General features: G+C 39.0%; 1 protein-coding gene across 1 annotated transcript; it reads left to right on the top strand.

Moving 5' to 3' along the window:
* Nucleotides 1-6,020: 6,020 nt before the first annotated feature.
* cd63 (CD63 molecule) lies at nucleotides 6,021-20,483 on the top strand. Its single transcript, XM_039801218.1, has 8 exons — nucleotides 6,021-6,225; nucleotides 7,638-7,724; nucleotides 15,010-15,198; nucleotides 16,609-16,683; nucleotides 16,776-16,874; nucleotides 17,085-17,228; nucleotides 18,126-18,209; nucleotides 20,088-20,483. The coding sequence occupies exons 2-8, from the start codon at nucleotides 7,659-7,661 to the stop codon at nucleotides 20,151-20,153; spliced, it is 723 nt and encodes a 240-aa protein (XP_039657152.1). The 5' UTR covers nucleotides 6,021-6,225; nucleotides 7,638-7,658; the 3' UTR covers nucleotides 20,154-20,483.
* The last annotated feature ends 30 nt before the right edge of the window (nucleotides 20,484-20,513 follow it).

The following is a 20,513-nucleotide window of genomic DNA, read 5'->3' as shown; positions in this document are numbered from 1 at the left end:
ACTCCGCCGTCTCCTTTTCCTCACACAGACAGTTTTCCTATTATAAAAAGTGTACGTTTCAATCTGCTATGACGAATTCTTAATTTATTATGTAAGTGTCTCCCTTTTCTGCACTATCCCAATAATGTTGCCATTGTTTTTGATATTTCCCTCCATGCTATGATTTTCCCTTCTGATTTTGACAGTTTAATATTCAGTTCTACATTTCCTTTCTTGAGCGCCTTCCGCCAATCACAGAGTCACACTGGATGTCGTCATTCTCGGTGTGCGTTCAACGCATTGATGTATTATAGGCTAGACATAAAGCTTATTTTACAGTCTAATGTTATAAGGTATAATACAATCGGTCTTCTCTTATTCTTATTGGCAGTTACCAACTAGCGTTTAAGGTGCATTACCGCCATTTATTACACTAGAGTGTTAACCAGAGTTACCTATCCCAAACAAAACAAAACAAAACTGTCAAAGTAGGAAAGGCTTTTAAAAACATTTAAATGTAGTTTTGTGATTTCTTAATTGCATATGGTTGGGGTTGTCACAGTCCCGGTCTGTGACCTCTGGACTTCCCCTGTGTTTCCTGTTTGTTTCCCTGTCTTTCCCTGTGTCTCCTCCCCTGTGTGTGTGTGTGTGTGTGTGTGTGTGTGTGTGTGTGTGTGTGTGTGTGTGTGTGTGTGTGTGTGTGTGTGTGTGTGTGTGTGTGTGTGTGTGTGTGTGTGTGCTCATCAGCAGGGGCGTGGCTCTACAATCGTTACCAGGCACACCTGACTTCCATTAACCATCTAGCTCAGTATAAGAAACCCGGCTCTCCACTCACTTGTTGCCAGGTTGTTTCCGCTCTCTATGTGGTAACTCTCCAGGCCTTAAACTCCAGTGAAGAAACTCATTTTGACCTCTTGTTGTGACTCTGCTGAAAATAACCTCATCTGTGTCTCTTCCATCTCCAGCACCTGCCTAAGCTGAGAGCCTTCCCCTGCTGATCCTCTGCCACTGCCTGCCATAAATTCCCCCACCACCAGTTACCATCTGCTTCCACCACATCGTTTCACTCACTTCATTTGCAAGTACTTTGACAAAATAAAACTATATACTCCAATCCATTGTGCCTGAGTCTGAATCTGCTTTTGGGGTCCAAACTCAGTGTGAACTGTAACAGGGGTGGCATTTCTACAATCGTGATTACAGCCCTGTGATATAGTATGAAAATGTGTATTGTTTACCTAAACCACAAATAAAACATATTAGTAAAGCTTTACAGACACATAACTGAAACATTGTCCACCCCTAACGGAGGTAGAACTAAACCCAACAATGTTTTTCCTCATCTCTAAGGTCTCCCATATATGAAATGGATTCTTGGCTAAAAATATTTTACTGCTAAGATTGTTAAATTAACAGATATTGTTATACACCCCAAAACCAAAAAAAAGGGCTAAAATATAGCCTGTCCGTATGGAAGTTAAGGCATAGAAACTAATGCAGATCAATCACACAAGCTCTGAGAGCTTTGAAACTTGGCATGTTTGTAGTCAGGAAGTTGCTTTACCTACTAGAAAAGACTAGATGTAAATATCTTGATGTATGGAATAAATAGAGACCTATAAACACATACCTAAAATAGGCGAACATGCAAAAAAAATGAATATCTATGCAGAATGTTTTAATTTACTTTGTGGTTATTTTGCCAGGGATTATCATAGAAACACATATGATGGCTTGTTGGAAAGGTGGGGTTGTGCTGAATCCAGCAATATCAAATGTGTAAATATAGCATGACAAATCAGGGTGTTCTTTCACTCAATGTATAAGGTGTCCAAAATGAAAGAAAATGGAACACTGACATAATTTTGTCTCAATTCCAAAGCCCATTATCAGTGGTGAGAAGAATGTTGAGAAATTCAAATATAAGATACATTTAATAATGATACATTTCATATGGCACCTTGTACTATACAGTCCATATGGAAACAAAGATTGAAATCGAAAGATAACACCTTACCATAGCAAAAACAGGAGACCAGGAGTCAGGATTGCAGTTTGACCTTAATGAGCCTTTTAATAAAACTATAACTTAACACAATATAAATTAAATGACTAAATGTCTTAAATCAAACAAATGGCAATCTAACAAAACAAACACTGTGAGGGGGAATGAGCCCACTCCTCACTGAATCTCCAGCTCTTCTCAGGCTGTTTTCTTCTAGTAGCAACCATTTGGAACATGAACATGGTCAAAAACAAAAAAAAAACTAAAATAATTTAGTGTTACTGTAATTAGTTTATGTGAGGGCCCAGGTAGAAACTCTTTTACCAACTGGTGTACCTTTAGTATAAACAAGAACACCTGTTTGACATTGGTGGAGTAAGTAAATACAAGTAGAAATATGGAGGCTGCTTAAGGATAAGCTTATGAAGGTTTACGATTGGAGTAGTCCTATACACACAAACACTGATGACTGTAAGCATGCTGTGACTAATAGGCGGAATAGAATAGGCTGTCTGCACATTGCAACATCCAAACCACATACAGCAACGGTGGATTGACAAGGCATTTTGTACATACATTGGTCTCCAGAGGATGAATTCCGCTGACTTTTGTGACGCTGGCACGCTTAACTAAGATAGTGAAAATGTTGGTCATAATAACTGCTTAACATCAATATTTTGAGCATGTACCACTGTGCCTACTGTAAGTACAGCCTCACAGAGCTTCTAGCATGACTGTACACTCTCATTCTAAACTTTACCGTGGTGTACAAATGGCTTAACTACATGATGCTGCATGTTAGTTGCCTTATCATTGTGGTCCCGCAGTTCACAGGGAGGTTTAAACTGAACCCTTCTGCTTTATACAGTACTGTGCAAAAGTCTTAGGCAGGTGTGAAAAAAATGCTGTTAACTAAGAATGCTCTCAAAAACATAAATAATGATTGTTTATTTTTATCAATTTACAAAATGCAAAGTGAGCGACCAAAAAAACATCTAAATCACATCAATATTTGGTGTTACTACCCTTTGCCTTCAAACCAGCATCAATTCTTATAGGTGCACTTGCAAAAAGTCAGGGAACGTTGAGGATCGTAGACGCTTATTTCCCTTCCAACTCGGAAGATGTCCAGCAGTGCCATCAGCTCAGAACTGGCAGAAACCAGTGGGACCCAGGTACACCCATCTACTGTCCAGAGAAGTCTGGCCAGAAGTGGTCTTCATGGAAGAGTTGCAGCCTAAAAGCCATACCTCCGACATAGAAACAAGGCCAAGCAACTCAACTATACACGAAAACATAGGAACTGGGGTGCAGAAAAATGGCAGCAGGTGCTCTGGACTGATGAGTCAAAATATTGAAATATTTGGCTGTAGCATAAGGCAGGTTGTTCGCCAAAGGGCTCTAGAGCGGTACAATAATGAGTTCCTGCAGGAAACAGTGAAGCATGGTGGAGGTTCCTTGCAAGTTTAGGGCTGCATTTCTGCAAATGGAGTTGAAGATTGGGTCAGGATTAATGGTGCCCTCAATGCAGAGAAATAATACATCATGCAATACCATCAGGGAGGCATATGATTGGCCCCAAATTTATTCTGCTGCAGGACAACGACCCCAAACACACAGCCAAGGTCTTTAAGAACTATCTTCAGTGTAAAGAAGAACAAGAAGTCCTGGAAGTGATGGCATGGCCCCCACAGAGCCCTGATCTCAGCATCATCGTGTCTGTCTGGGATACCATGAAGAGACAGAAGGATTTGAGGAAGCCTACATCCACAGAAGATCTGTGGTTAGTTCTCCAAGATGTTTGGAATAACCTACCTGCTGAGTTCCTTCAAAAACCTTGTGCAAGTGTACCTAGAAGAATTGATGCTGTCTTGAAGGCAAAGGGTGGTCACACCAAATATTGATTTGATTTACATTTATCTTCTGTTCATTCACTGCATTTTGTTAATTGATGAAAATAAACTATTAACACTTCCAATTTTGAAAGCATTCTTAGTTTACAGCATTTTTTCATACCTGCCTAAAACTTTTGCACAGTACTGTATATGTCAATGTAACCAACCACAACACTCATACGTGTTCCAGTCAAATGAAAATGTTATTGTAAATTCAGTTCCTGAGCATGAGTTAAAGTTTAAGCTGATATTATAGGCCCATTATTTGCTCAGAGATGTAGGTCACTCAGTTGTTTGATTTTTGATAAGCTTATGGCCAGTAAGTGGATAGGTAGCTATAGTGAGACCAAATTGTTTACCTCCATTGGTCTCATTCATCTTATCAGCATTAATGTGAGAATAAATGCAGCATGATTCAGAGGTCCCCACTTAGCATAATCAAGAGTTAGAAGGGAAACACTGCTAAAAAAAAAGAAATCCCATCTTAATGAATTGGTTGAAAATGGAAGAGTTAGCACAACAAAAATGTGAGATTTAAATACTGAATTCATAGTATTCACAAAGACTTAAGACTTTCACCACATGGCCATAAATTTGAGCAACATGTTCACTTTGTTCACTCTTCTTAACATAACATGGTTATGAGAGTAATGATGGTTAAATGATTTCTGGTTTGAAAGTTGGTTCCTGCATTTTGACAAAAAGTTGAGTGTCATTTGAATTCTTCAAACATATTGCTCAAGAAGGCAGTTATTGAGCAGCCTGAGGATGTTACTCAGTCAATGTGTGAAAGAGGAAATGCTGGGGGTATTTTTTTATTATTATTATTTTTTATTTTGCACAATAAAATCAAGACAACAATAACACAAAAAGTTAAATAATGAAAAATAAAGATTGTGCAGGTGATATTAAGAAAACTCCTAGGGGCTTATAGAAGGAGTCTCACCTAAGGAAGAGAAGGATTACAGCTATATAGATAATGAACAATTACAATTACAAGTGTTCTAAACAAAAACAACAAATTGAACACAAGTAAGCACTGAATAAAAAAAATAAAAAAGCATAAGGTTGGCTACATAAACATCAAAGGCATGAAATAAATTACAATAATATAGATAAAATAAATACATGATTTACAGTGTTTCATTTCAATTTGAATCACCCTTAATAATGTCTCTGTTTTAGGAGATGAGAGACTTGGAATATGTGGGGATAACAATCTGATTCATATATTTCACACTGCCTTTCTTCCTTTGTGTATTTCACTATTATGAGCAGCATGTGGCTTTAAGATTTATTTATTTAATGTATTTATTATTTTATTTATAAGGACAATGCACAACATTACTGTAAATGTGCCAGTGTTAGCCAGCTGGCTAATCTTCAGCTGTTGTGCTTTGGTGAGGTGTTTTGAGACCAGAGCAACACGAAAGAAAGTTAAGAAAGGTGTGTTAGCCATTTTTCATTTTTAGCCATTAATAGGAACAACTGCTTTTGACTGATTGGACCATATGGCCACGTACTTCTGGAAAAATGCTGCAGGGGGCGTCTGAACCATAACCTATTTATTAATAACTTTTTAAGCATCTATTAATGATTAACAGCATTACCCTTATTATTCAGATTATTAAAGAATATGATGGTGTATTATTAAGCTGCCCAGTAGTATATAAAGTATTTGGAATTAGCCCCACCTTTACCAGCTGCAACATTAAAGGGATGTATACATGAATACATCAATAGTTATATACACTAATAGGCCTATAATGTAGTCTACTTTTTTGTAAAATGGACCATTCTGCTTAATGAGTACTTTTACTTCTGGTAGTCCTAGTTATTATACTGCTGGGTTATTTAATCTATAATACATCATATTTACAAACACCCATTTGTAAATTGTTTTGATAATCTGAATCTGCAAAGAAACTAGTAACTAAAGATTAGAACTAGGCTAGATGTAGGCCTAGTGGAGAAAAATGTAGCACAATGACAGAACATGGAATTACTCAAAGTAACGATCCACCACTGTTGCTACTTTTACTTATGTAAAATATCTGAATACTTCTTCTACCATTTTTTTTTCTTAATTTTACCAGCGAGAAGACCCAGTGGCTACGTGTTTTAATGGAGTTGTGTGTTAAACGAGAAGACTCTGAATGCAGCAAGTAGCTAAGTAAGTTATGGTCAATAAATGGAGAAGTCTGAAGGAGGAGTTGTAAACTAAAGAAGCCGAGTGAGGAAGGAGGAGGGACGGGACGGGACTATAAACAGAAGTTAGACTAAAATTTCAACACATCGTCGTCTGTGCCTCTCATCGTAGGATTGTTAAGACTTCTTCACACAAAGGTAACGTTAGACCTCAAAAGACTACCGAAATAACGGACTTTTATTCGTTATGCTAGCTAACCATTTTTCCGTTAACAATTTTGGAACGGTTAAGGATCTTCCCCAAAAAAAGGAGTTATCGTTAGTTAGCTAGTTAAAAAGAGGAAGTAAAGTCGTGGAGGAAAAGTGTCTAGCTGTTTGTGTTTATGTAAGACTAACTTAGTTGTCTAAACTTAACAAATTCAATAATAGAAAGTGGTTGATGTAATTATTTGGCCTGTGGCAAAGCTGGTATTGTTGCTAACCTAGCGGCGATTTACGGTCAGAGGGAGGACGGGCTCTGCTTCTTCTTCAAAATGGAACTTTTGATGTTATCAGGGGCCCAGACAATGTGTTGTTGGGCCTGAACATTATTTAATATATTTAAAGTACAGACCTGTCTCCTTTTTTATTTACTGTTTACACAAAGTAGCGTTGGCTCTAAACTTTGATTTGTCTTTTTAATTTAATTAACGTTATGGATAGCTAATACGTTTAGGTTATTTAATACAGCACCTTTTACAGAACAAAGTAGGCCTACATAAGACCAAAAAAAACAGTAAAAAAAACAAGCCACCACAATAAAACTTAAAAATAAACTAAATTACAAACATGAGACAAAGGCCAGGTGAGTCTTGAGCTGCTTTTTTAAATCGTCAACAGAGACCACAGAACGTAAGACAATATGAAGGGCGTTTCACGGTGTCGCAGCTACTATTTAACTCAGTATTATTTTTGGGGGATATTTAGGCCTTTATTTGATAGGACACCTTAGACATAAAATGGGGAGAGAGAGGGGGGAATGACATGCATAAAGGGCCACAGGTCGGAGTCGAACCCGCTCTACCAGATGAGCTACACAGGCGCCCCGCAGCCCCTATTAAGGCATGGTCCACGGAGAGCTCGAGGGACACCCAGTAAGCCCTGGTCATCTGATGGTGATCTAAGGATGGAACAGATTAGAGATGTACACCCATAGTGTACACCGCTACCTGGCCATGCTGGGCTCTATATGTCAGAACAAGAACTTTAGAATGAGTATTGAACTTGATAGGAAGACAATTTGAGGAGGATAAAAATGGGAGTCATGTTGCTGCTGGACCTGTTCAACAGCCTTGCAGCAGCCTTACATGCTGAGGCAGTTGAAAATTGGTTGTAATTAAATTCAGTCCAACAATCAGGCCATGTGTGGTCCACTGACCTACGTATGTAATGGAAACTAAAATGTGCGGTTTGTCATAGCTGTTCAGTTAATGTTGAAGGCCTTTTTACTCAAATATCAATCAGAAATCAAATGACTCATGTCTTCCATGCGGCTGCCTGTATTACAGCTGAGGTAATGTTCATATAATTCTGCCATGAAAAAGTGTGTTTTTATTTTTTTCTTCTTCCAGGAAACCATATCCTCGTCAGCCATGGGTGTAGTGGGGGGAATGAAATGTGTCAAGTTCCTGCTCTTCTTTTTCAACTTCCTTTTCTGGGTGAGTAACTGCTTACTTTCTCTTTAAATGTTAACGATCAAAAGGCAGCAGAGTGGATGCAGATGGCCCCCAAACATAATACATAATAATAATGTTACCGCAAAGTTGATGGAGCTTGTGGTTGCCAAAATGAAAGCAACAAAAGAGCTAACGGGAAATAATGCCTTGTGATGTTCTCCAATGTGATTTATGTTATCAAAATACATCAGTGTATCTTTTTGGCAGGCTGAAATACGGACTAGTTAATGTAACCTTTCTGTTTTTTACCTGCCCCCTGACTTGAAGCAGGAATCTGGTCTTGTTTTGCTATTTTTACACATGTAATTTATCTGTAAAATCAGCTGATGGGCAAGCAACCTTTGACCATCCCCTTTTGACTTATTTTTTATTCCTGAACACTTACTCCCTGGGTCACATGTTTGTTTATTACCAATTTTTTATGAAAGCATGACAGGAACATGAACACGAGGACATTCGTCTCAAATATCCTGGATTAAGCTGAGCATTTCCTGGATGTAACCTGCCCGTTCATTGTGTGTTTGAGCAAGAGGTGGTGATGATGGAATGTGAATCTTATGACTAGATTTTTGTCACAGCATCATGTGATTCATACAGATTCCAGATCAACACTTTTTTTTTGTCCCCTCCTTTACTGACACAATGCCACTGAAAGCTTCACACGGTGATTTGAACTCTGTTGCACTGAGTGAAACTCTCATAATCATCTCACACAGGACAGGAGGAAGTAGAGAATGACAAAGGTTTATTTATTCCATCTACTCAGTGCACATTTAGGACTGTAACTAACAATTATTTGATTTGTATTATATTATTGATGGTAACCACATTTAATATTTTTGTTCTGTTGTAATAAACGGAATATCAAACATGACATTTGAAGACATCACTCTGGCATTTTTTACTTTCCAACATTTTATAAACTAATGTAATTGAGAGAATAACCGGAAAATGAATCTGGTGGCTGGTGTGTAAACAGATAATAAATAATTTGGTCCAGCTGAATAATTTTCAGGGCTGAGTATCGTTCAAAAATGTTGATACTGCTACCAATACCGTGACTTTGATAAGAGTTCCTGAGCGATACTTTTTTCGATACCAATTTATAAAATCCATTTAAACAAAAATATTATAAAAAAATAATAATATAACACACAAATCTTTTCATTTATTTGTCAGCTCCTGCTACATGCGTTTTTCCAGCATTCCTCTACGACGTGTAATGTTAGACAGCCAATTGGCAGCATTATTAGATCTAGGTAGAAGCATGCTGCGTGCTTATTGGCTCGCTGACGCTGATGAGATTTACTCCTTAGGTATTGAAATCTGGTATTGAATGACGAGGCATTTTTTCGATACTGGATACTAAGGAGGCAATTCGGTCGTTACCTAAAAAAATATTGAATTCTGTTCCCAGCCCTAATTATATAATAAAACACGGTTGTAATAATGCAAAAAAAAATATTTCATGGTGGGCGCTGTGGCTCAGGTGGTGGAGCAGTCGTCTACCAATTGGTTCAAAGGTTCAATCCCTGACTCTGCAGTCCCATGTCGAAGTGTCCTTGGGCAAGACACTGAATGCCACTGCACCATCGGTATGTCAATGTTTATCTGATGAGCAGCTTGTATGGCAGCCTCTGCCACCAGTGTATGAACTGGTGTGAATGGGGCCTGCACTATGTAAAAGCCCTTTGAGTCGTCGTTAAGACTAGAAAAGCACTATATAAATGCATCCATTTACATGAGAACGTATAATTGTTAGCAAATACTGTACAGTGTTTCCTTTCAGATTTATTTTTTGGAAGTGGGGGCAGGTCTGTCCTCCCCCCCCCCCCCGCATCCCGCTGCCAAATGTTTTGGATTGAAGTGTATTTTTTGAGGAACTATAGGGCACTTAACATCTACAACAGGTCTACACTTAGAACGCACCCACCGCAGTGACGTTTGTGGCGGAGCTGTTCGTCGACTAGGAAGAAAGCGAACGTTTTGACAGTAAACTACATCAACACAGCAGTATGTGGAGTTAAACTGGACGAGCCCATAACCTCTGAGTAGTTCTACTTGTTGTTAAATTGCAATGTGAGCAGCAGGATAATTTAAAAGGCAACCGCGACTACATTTTTTGTACAGCCCTATTTCTGATACCGTGGTGGCAGAAATATGCTGTACATAAATAAACATTATAGTGTGTTATAAACATTTATTAAATGATTATATTCTGCTTATAAATGCTAAATAGGAGGGGCTAAAGCATCATGGAAAACAGTAAGAAATTCCAGAGGGATATCTTCAAATGTTTTGCTTTGTCCAACAGTCCACTTTAATACAATATAACAAAAAAAACAGCAGTTTATAGTAATCAAATACAAGTTTGTAACACACTATAATGTAGTTGTATAAACAGATAATGAATAATAATATAGCAGAACACAATTGTAATGATAAAAAGACTGAATAGGAGAAGTTATAATTGCTGACTAATACTGTACATTAATGCTAAATGGGATGGGTTAAAGCAACATATTACCTTATCAATTCATTCATTTTCTCAATGATATAAGTTAGTAAAATGTTGGAAAACAGTAAAAAAAAGGGACTTCTTCAAATGTCTTGTTTTGTTCAAACAACAGTCCAAATGTTACTCAGTGCGTCCAATAAAACAAAAATAATTTTAGCATTGCTTGACTAAAACAGTTAATTGAGTATCAGAATGGTTGCTGATTAATAATTAACTAAACTAAGGTTTCATATTTTCATCAAGAAAATAAGCTCAAGCTAAAGCAAAAAAACATAACCTGGCTAAACCCGTATTTGTTTTGATTTATTTCATTACTATTGTATTCTCTTTTATTCTATTCTATTGTGGGACTGATGTGACCGTCTTTGCCCTGTTTGCCTTTTCTGTTCACTCCATTAGGTTTTCCTACGTCAACCATTAGCCACCTTTTTGACTGAAGCTCAAATATTTACATTGGTGTAGCCAACAAAGTGGCAGCAAGGGCAAACATGGATAATACACAACATTAAGGCTAGAGACTTCCAGTGTACATATGTATGCTTTTTATTCTGACAGACATAGGCATTTCTGTTAATCTTACGTGAGAGCAGTAGTAAGAGGCCTGTACTATGAATCAAGACCAACATGCCCTGGATTTCTTTCAGTTCCCTGGCTTCACCTAACCTAACAACCGCGGTCCAGCATTAACTGTGTCACGATGGTGGTTAACAACTAATTCAATCACCCAATCCAGCGACGCGCGCGTTCACATAAAAGAGGCGGTGTTTGCACAGCGCGACCATGTCGCAATCATCTACCAGAGGTGCCTATTTTACATAAGAAGAGCAAACTATAATCCTACGTAAATATGAAGAACACAGACACGGTTTTACAGGCAAAACGCAATACAGTCGCTGCTTCCTAAAACAGGAAGGAAAGCTAGCAAAAAAAAATAGCCGATGCTTTAAATGTGTAAATCACAACGCATATCAATATCACTTCCCCATCAGGCACAATATCTTGACCATAATTACACTTGTGCTTTCCATAAACTGTCGTTGCTTTAGCCTATTATGTTATCAGTTGCACTTGCAACCCTGGCAGTGGTAAGTGATCGTGAGAGCAAATAAAAAATGTAATTCAAACCGATGTGTGGCATTAGCAACACACGGCTCAACAAGCTGATAAATATATATGTAAATAAATGCCTATATGTAATTCACTCCGCTGAAAATCTATATATGTCATAAAAATACCCATCAGGGAATGTAACGGGGTTGTCGGTCTCTAAATGTTTTAACTTTTATGAGCGCACCCCTCTCTCTCTCTCTCTCTCTCTCTCTCTCTCTCTCTCTCTCTCTCTCCGCGCACCAAGCTCCGCCTGATCTTCTAACCAGGGATTTCCACTAGATGCGTAATGGCTGCGGACCGGCTCCGCTGCGTGCCGGCTGCGTGCCGGCTGCGTGCTCCGCCGTCCGTCAATACCCACAGGGATTTGTTGCGGAACGGCTGCGGCCATGACTGACAGCTGTAGTTGCGAATTCAGGTAGAATAGAACCACAAAACCACCACCAGTTAGTTTCCATCCAGAGGAGATGAGGGGAGACAACTATGTGCTGTGCTTTCAAGGTGTAGTGCAGGGAAATATGATCCGCCGTGAGCACGGTGTATTTTATTTTGAAAATTAACCGGATATTTATTTTGTTTCTGTGCTCGACTTCCTGTCCCGCACTATCTGCCGTGTGCTGAATTGCTGCGGAGCTCTCCGTCGTCCGTCAAAAATAGAATCTCTGCGTATCTGCTGCGGACTGACTGAACTGGGACGGAGTAGGGACGCAGACGTTCCGCAGTCTGTGGAAATGCACACACTGACTTTAATGGAAACCTAATGACTCCGTCGACGTTCCGGAGACGTTCCGCATCCAGTGGAAATTGCCGGTTACAATGGTGACGCCGTTATCAATCGAGTATTGATTGGTCAGTAGGCGGTGCTTTTACACCGGTTGATCTCTAATCTCCAACTTAACCTGCTCCCGACCAGGTTAGGTGTTCAGCATAAGTTACCATGGCGATTTAACCCGGTAACAAGTGATCCACCGTCGTGATACAGAAAACCCTGGGTTGAACCTGAAGTTACCTCGTTAACGCCAAATCTTGCTTTGTAGTTTGGCTGGGAGTTGTTGATCTTGGGGCTTCTGTTAATTTGTTGACGGTGACTTGGCTATACTGAATAACATTTTTTTTATTTTTTATTTTTTTTTTTATAAAAACAGCTTGAGAGAATTGACTTAAATTAAATACAGAAAGAAAGAGTTATATAACAACCCTATAGGCCAAATGGATGTCTCTTTCCTGTTCTAGCTACTTCCTGCCAGGATGTGTTTGTTTTTGCCTGATGACGTATGTAACGGTAGTAAGACTGATCAAGAGGTCAATAAATTAGCAGGCTGAGCAAAGCACGTTTACCCACTCTTCCTTGGGAACCTTGAGGCGTTCCCCAGACCAGACACAATATTTTAAATGATTTCTTTATACCGGAAAGGCCCAAATATCACAGTTTCCATCTACTCAAATGTGAATATTTGCAGTCTGTCTTCATTTCCTTTTTTGGATTTTGGACTGTTGGTTTAGAAAAAAAAAAAAAATAAGCAAGTTGAAGAAGTCCACTTGGGCTCAAATTGTAAAGGGTATTTTTTTTGACCATTTTCCAACATTTTGTAGACTAAACGATTCATTGAGTAATAAAGAAAATAACAATAAAATAACTTTAAGCTCTAGTTATCAGTATGTTATACTCATTGCAACATTAGGATGTCGTCGTCACAAACAATGAGACACATCCAAAGTCAGAGTCATTTAATTTTCCAAACCGGTTAATATGTCGACAGTACTTCACGCCTTGCGGGCAGTTTTTTCCACTCCTTATTCTGTCCTCATGTATCACTTGACCAGTGACGTCCTTACTCAAACATCCTCATTGATGTGTCATTACATAAGATGCAATTTAAGACATAGCCTGTCAGCATTTATGTACAAAATATGGCAGTAATAAGTCTTTTTGCTCTTTTTTACAGTTCTGCCTGCAAAGGAGTTTTTAAACTCTTAAGTTTGTGGTTTAGTTTTTCTGCTACAGTTAGAGTTAGTACTTGAAGGTCTGTTTAATGTCCAATAAAAATAAATGAAGACGCGGTAGAGTTGAGTGGCTGCACCTGATGATTATTTTCCTTATCGATTAATCTGCTATTATTGTCTTGGCACATATAAATATATTTAATACATACGTTTTTAATACATATTTTTCTGCTGCTGGACTAATCTTTCATCTGACTATTCTCAGCTCGTGGTTAAATCCCTTCCTGTTCCCTAATTGAATTCCACCCACCACTGTTGTATCCACCCTGAGGGGACAGGCAGCCTGCTGTCAAAGTGAAGAACATGCCGTTCAGTGTGATGTTTGCTTTAGAGCCAGTTGATACCATCTGATTATGGTCAAACAGTCCGACCACACACAATGTTTGTAGAAGATCTAATGGTCTGCTCTCAGTACCCCACCCAAAGCAGTGACACATGTATATCACATTCTATCACCTGATCATTTCACATCTGCATACGGGAACTGAAGACCGTTGCAACTTCCTTCCATCTATTTAGCATTAGTGCTTAATAGAGCTGGAGAAAATTAAATATCCCAATATTTTTAACCAAATACCTCTATCGATATTGTGGCGATATTGTAGGGTTGACAATTGGTGCTTTCACAAAATATGCACACAATGAGATTTTTGATAAATAATCATCAGTTATTATGTTGATATAATAACTAAGTGGGTAAATGCAGATAATAGAACAGCTACAACAGTCTGGTGTGTTCAGAAAATTACATCACTCTACTGTAATGCAGTCTTTAAAACCACAAAAAGACAACACTCGTGTCACATCAGGATATTACGATATCCAAAATTGAAGACGATATCTAGCCTCATATATCGATATAATATCGATGTATTGCCCAGCCCTAGTGCTTAATCATTTAGTTTGAGTGAGTTGTTCATATGGAAGCAAGTTGAAGTTAAATATGGAACATATGGAAGTTTGAATCTTATAAGCAAGTGGAAATCTAACAGTAGTTAATACTTTGAGAATCATCCACTGTATGTATGTGGTTTTATTTCCCACCGGTAAAATCTCCACTAGGTATTTTAAGCAGCTTGGCTCTGTGGATGGCAATGGCGATCATTGGTTCCCCGCACTTTGGTCCAGACTGAAATATCTCAACAACCTTCGGACGGATTGTCGTGAAATTATGTACAGACATTCATGGTTCCCTTTTTTATTTAGCGCCACCATCGGGTCCAAATGCCAATTTATTCAAAACTTTGTTTTTGCAAAGCTAATGACATTCCGTCAGCCTACTTCAGTTTCAATTAGCAAATGTTAGCTTGCTAATTTAAGATGGTAAACCATTTATGGTGGCTAAAATTACCGTCTGGAAATTTTAAAGAGAATTCAAACCACATGAATTCAGATCAATGGTTGTCAGACACAATATTTAATTGTGATAAATAAAATGTATTTAGTAGTGGTTAAATAAAAAAATTAGGCATTCAGTTCCGTTATAAAATGATTACAGCCTTTCTTTACCTCCATTGTGTTATCAAATAATCTGTTGTCTCAAACCAAAGAAACATGCTTGTATTACATGAAAATGAGCAGACGTTGTCCAACGAATTCCACCTTAAACTAACCCCCCCCCCTCTCTCTTTCCTGCAGTTATGTGGTTTAGCACTGGTTGTGGTGGGAGTCCTGGTTCAATTGGGTCTGCACAAAACCTTGATGATGAAGGATGCCACAGCCTCAGGAGCCCCGATTGTTCTGATTGCCGTCGGCGTGGTGATTTTCTTCATCGCCTTCTTCGGCTGCTGTGGTGCCTGGAAAGAGAACCACTGCATGGTCGCCACGGTAATTCACATAGTTAAACCACACAACAACAACAAAGGTTGAATTCTATGGGGTTAGATTTAACGCTACATTTACATTGCTATGTGTTTTTTTTTAAGATTATTTTTTGTAGACTGGGTAAACCCAGCCCAATCTGCCGGCGATTTGATTTTGCCCTACAGCTCAGGCTGGAAACCTGTACGTTTATCTATCCTGCTTCCGTTACAAATTTGCGGGGACCAATCACAAACTGGCTTATCTACCTGGCGCGCTATTGGCTATATGACGACAGAGAAGCAAAGGCAAGCAGCTTTTTGTTTACATTCAACATGATGGCCACCTGATGGCCATGGAAACTTGCCCTGGAACAATTCCTACAAAAGAAGGATGTGTTTGCCTTACTACCGACTGGCTTTTTAAAAATAATTTTTACTACAATCGTGGTGCCTCGCTCTGCAAAGTACGTCACCCGGATTGTTGGTCTGATTTGTTGAAGGACTATCCAATTGCGTACAGAGTCATTTGAACTATGCCCGTTGATCACGCATAGTAATACATAATACAGAGCAGACCCCCCCCAGACTAATTGAGAGATTGAAAGATTGAGCTTAGTCTGGTGATAGCCAGACTATATTTTTGGGACATTTCTGGGCCTTTATTCGACAGGACAGCTGAAGACATGAAAGGGGAGAGAGAGAGGGGGGAATGACATGCAGCAAAGGGCCGCAGGTCAGAGTCTAACCCGGGCCCGCTGCGTCGAGGAGTAAACCTCTATATATGGGCGCCCGCTCTACCAACTGAGCTATCCGGGCGCCCGCGTTTTGGTTTTTAAGGGGAGTTTTGAGCCAAAAGCAAAATCCGTGCACACAAATGTTTTAGCTCCAGTAAAAGAACTCTCTCCGTTTAAACTAACATGGCCAAACCGCGTATCTCATGAACATTCTCATATACTGGACACGCGTCTGCCGAGGTAAACAGGAGGCCGCATGTATACTCGGCCCGTTGTTGGTAGTTGCCATGGTAACGTTCGTAGCTTAGTAGTCTCAGAGAACGAGACATCATCACCCAATCAGGCGACGAAACATTGGCGTCACTGTCTGTGTTGCCAAAGGTCTCGTTTGCGAGGCTGCAACACAAACCCCCCCCTGAGATTCCAAACCAAAACGGGCTCAGAAGCGTTTTTAAATTTCTCTCAGGTTTAGGGGCTCTGAAACGCCAGAGCAGTGTGAACACGAGGTGTAAACGTAGTAAAAGATATTTGTTTTCATACCAAAACGTAGCAATGTAAATGTAGCCTAAATATGTTTAAAAAGAATTTAATTTTGCAGTAGGATGAATGAATGTGTGGAAAACATGTGTCATGTAGCTTAGAATAGTAATTGCGTTCATGTAAGTCACTTAACTATCTTTTATTTCTTTTTTTTCCGCCAGTTTGCTGTCCTCCTCGTTCTGGTCATTCTTGTTGAGATTGCAGCAGTAATTGCCGGATACATCTTCAGAAACAAAGTAAGTTTAGAACTACACTGTTTTTATGTGTTGCAGTACATAATACCCTGCAGAAGGTGTGGTTTGACTTCCATGTCGTGTCTCCCATGTAGCTCTCAGATGTCGTCCAGGATAGCCTTGAAGACATGATTTCTGATTACAAGAACGGCACAGCTGAATTCAAAAAGTCTTTGGATAAGCTGCAGAAGGATGTGAGTTCAGTGTAAATTCTCCTACTCATTGTTTACTCAGTCTGCCAACACCTTCACATAACACCGCTGCATCCTGTTGGTCTGCGCTGCATGACTTGACATTGTTTTTCTTTGCACCTACATCTGTTGACACAAGGTCTAATTTATTTTATTTTTTTTTACGGTACATTGCTGGCATGTCTGTCCATATTAAATGTTTTTCATTTGCAGTTGAAATGCTGTGGCGTGAATGGTTCTTCTGACTGGACAGACTTTGGACCTGACAAGAACTCTGTGCCTGACTCATGCTGTGTGAAAGTCACTCCCAGGTGTGGAGTCAATGCCATGAAAGACGCTGCCAAAGTTCACCAGGAGGTAAACTGTGATGGCTTCACAGCTGAACAACTTAAATGTGAAGCAACAGTAGGGGGAAATGTAGTGTTTGCATTAGCAGTAACTTTATACAGCTGTCATTCGGCTGAAGGAGCGTGAACAGGAACAGGAACTCTGGATTGTTTACCGTTGGCTATTCAATAAAGGCAATTAAAGTAATTACTGTGTGAAGTGGAGCCCAGTAGATATCGATATGTGAGTTTTAAAAAATGAGCATCTCTTACATAAATGCAACAATTATGACCCAACTACACAGATAGTTTTTGCTTTTTATCCTGATTTAGCTCAACACTGTCTCCAGCAGCAGCAAAAACATCTCGGTGGTATAACTGACCCCAAACTATGTTGGATGACTTTTTGGCAAACAAAATAAAAAATATTTGTTTATGCATAGCCTATGTAACAAATAAAAGATCAAATATGGCCTTATTTGGTGTAATAACAATGCCTGTATTACATGAAAATGAGCAGAAATGATCCCACAAATTCCACCTTAAACTACCCCCCCCCCTCTCTTTCCTGCAGTTATGTGGCATAGCATTGATTGTCATGGGAATCCTGGTTCAAGTTGGTTTGCACAACACCTCCATTATCTGTGGTGCATATATCAAATGTGCAAGCACAGTTTGTGGCTAATTGAAGGGTTACCACTTCAATACATTCTACATACTGAGTTTTATGAGGTCAAAAGAAATTGTATTTTATACATACAGCATTGGGGTGTGTGGGACTTGATGAGGAAGTCAAGCCAAAGTTAATAAAACACAACCGTTATAAAAAGAAGTCAAAGTTTTACCACAAAACAACTGGTCTCTCCAATAAGTAAAGTAGTTCAAATGTCCATGTTGAATCTAAAAGTACTTTTTTCTTTTGTTGTAGGGTTGTCATGATGCTGTGGTGACTTTTCTGAAGAAAAATCTCCTGTGGGTGATAATTGCAGCTATTGTTATTGCCGTCCTGCAGGTACGTAACATCAATGAAAAAAAAAAGACAAGACAGTACTTAGTAACTACTACATTTTACTTACCACAACAATTTCATTTGAAAGAGATTTTTTTTTATTTATTCATTTCAATTCATTACTTTTTAAAGGGGAACTATGCAGTTTTTTTTTTAGCTTATTTTACCTTAACTGAACAGCTTCGGAGTCATTGGACTGGTTATATGACTTTTTTTTCGAGTTGAAAGGTTGTCTTCTCGCTCCCCGCTAGCGCCTGTGAGCGGAAAAACCACCCTTGCAACTTTTGGCCGGCGAGCTGTCGGGAAGTATCACGCGATATCAGGTCTCGCGATGTAACAAATTGCTTCACGGCACTGAACACATACACGGCCCCATCCAGGAACGGCTAACGGTAGCGATGGAGTTTTTCACACTATCGTCATGGCTGAGCCGGCAAAAAAGAAGCAGAAAGCTAGGAAAGCTTTGTCGGAGGAACAGAGAAAGAGGAAACGGCAGACTGACCGAGCAAGTTTTTACCATAGACAGTATATAAGAATGGACCAACAGATCCCGTTGGTCTGGACGGAGACCAGTGAAGGATATTAGAAGCATTTTTCCCGGTGAGCGCTGAGCGTTACTGAGCAGCCTCCAACTGAGAGAGACGACGTAGATGTGACGTGAGCAACCTGTCTGAAAGTTGGAAGTCTTCTGGTAGCTGTGCCAAGAGAAATCTCAATCATTCCCAATCTTGCAGAGACGGAGGGCATAGGTATATGTAAGGAGATAACATAGGCACAGGCTAATTATTAGAGATGGTCCGATACCACTTTTTTGCTTCCCGATACCGATTCCGATACCTGAACTTATCGGCCGATCATACCTCCTACCAGTTTTATTTTAGTTTTAACATTGTAACTACTACTGTATGGATGTAATATGTTATTTTTTGTTGTCGGTCTGGCTCAGGTTAAACTCTTTGTGAAACATAACAAACGCAAACAAGGAATGCCCCAGAACTTTCTTTTATAGTTTTAATGAAAAAACATAAATAAACTACTTTACTAGATTTTCTTTAGGGTTCTTACGTGGTATCGGATGGTGCATAAACTCCAGTATTCCGATACCGATACAGCGTTTTAGGATATGACGATACATACGTATCGTATAACATCACTAGCTAACTAAAATGCTAGTTAACATTAGTAATTAAACCTAAACAGCTCATGTAAGTCTAAACTGCCTGCGAGCTTCTCCTGTACTATACGGTAATTCCTCTACTATGCGACAGTAAGTCACTTGGTTATGACACAATCGTTAGCCTATTTTTACAAAAGCGTCTGCTACGGAGCCATAACGTGAGATACAAGGTAATGGAGCCTTTTATACATTGGCGTGTTTCTTTAGAAATAAACAATGGATAAATAGTCTTTAAACGCTTCAGATGTAAAGTTATTCGCTGTCAAAGTGACGTCAAAATGAATGGCAGTCAATGGAATGCTAACGGGAGGTGATCGTTTTGTAGCATCAAAATGGCGCTATAGGAGGTTCAAGTTCTGAAGCAAAGCTTACCCCCTTGGTTCTTACACAGTGCTGCCAAATATCTATTCCGACGCTGTAGGGGAGCTCTATAGAGAAACCTGCGAGCAAAAAGCGAGAAAAGAAGAGAAAAAGAAGAAATTGCCAAACCTGCATAGCGCCCCTTTAAGTTTGTCTTATTGCATTTGTATTGTCACGTCTGGTAGTTTTGTCCTGCTTTTCAAAGTGCTACAGGATATAAACAAATATTGTGATTTACAAGTCTGTCAAACTAAATCTAATTAAAAAAAATAAAAAATAAACATATCTGTTAATAGCATATGTCAATGTCCTCTCTGTCTTGTATGTAATTGTTTTCCTTCCAGATAATGGGCATCGTGTTCGCCTGCTTGTTGATGAGAGGAATCCGCAGCGGCTACGAAGTCATGTAGTAGGACTTGTCTGTTCAGAACGCGCTTATTGGGAGCTGTGGTAAACTTTAATATGTTCGTACTTAAGATATAATGCACAGCACAATATATTTTCTCTTGTATTGAGTTTGGATTATATTTACATAGAATAACCATATCTCTGCTTTGATACTGTATGTGCATGTATGTGTATGAAATAGAAATGTTCACTTCGTCAGCATGTGTTCTTGTTGCTTGTGAGGAATTTTAACTTTAGAGTCACATTACTTGTTCTGTTTAGAGAGTTAAGATCTTGTTTTATATGTTCTGCTGGTTCCCAGTTTGTTTTTATTAAAGACTCTTTAAATTACATCTGAATTTGCTTTAAGTGTAAATACAAAC

This window comes from Perca fluviatilis, chromosome 5 (genome assembly GCF_010015445.1).
Source record: "Perca fluviatilis chromosome 5, GENO_Pfluv_1.0, whole genome shotgun sequence".
Taxonomy (NCBI): domain Eukaryota; kingdom Metazoa; phylum Chordata; class Actinopteri; order Perciformes; family Percidae; genus Perca; species Perca fluviatilis.
This window is presented reverse-complemented; position numbering and strand designations above follow the sequence as displayed.

What these genes read in the sequence shown, in the direction of transcription:
- cd63 (XM_039801218.1), top strand. Translation starts at nt 7,659, where the DNA reads ATGGGTGTAGTGGGGGGAATGAAATGTGTCAAGTTCCTGCTCTTCTTT. An exon ending in TGGATAAGCTGCAGAAGGAT is followed by an intron (nt 16,875 to 17,084) that starts GTGAGTTCAGTG and finishes TTTCATTTGCAG; the next exon opens with TTGAAATGCTGTGGCGTGAA. An exon ending in TTGTTATTGCCGTCCTGCAG is followed by an intron (nt 18,210 to 20,087) that starts GTACGTAACATC and finishes TTTTCCTTCCAG; the next exon opens with ATAATGGGCATCGTGTTCGC.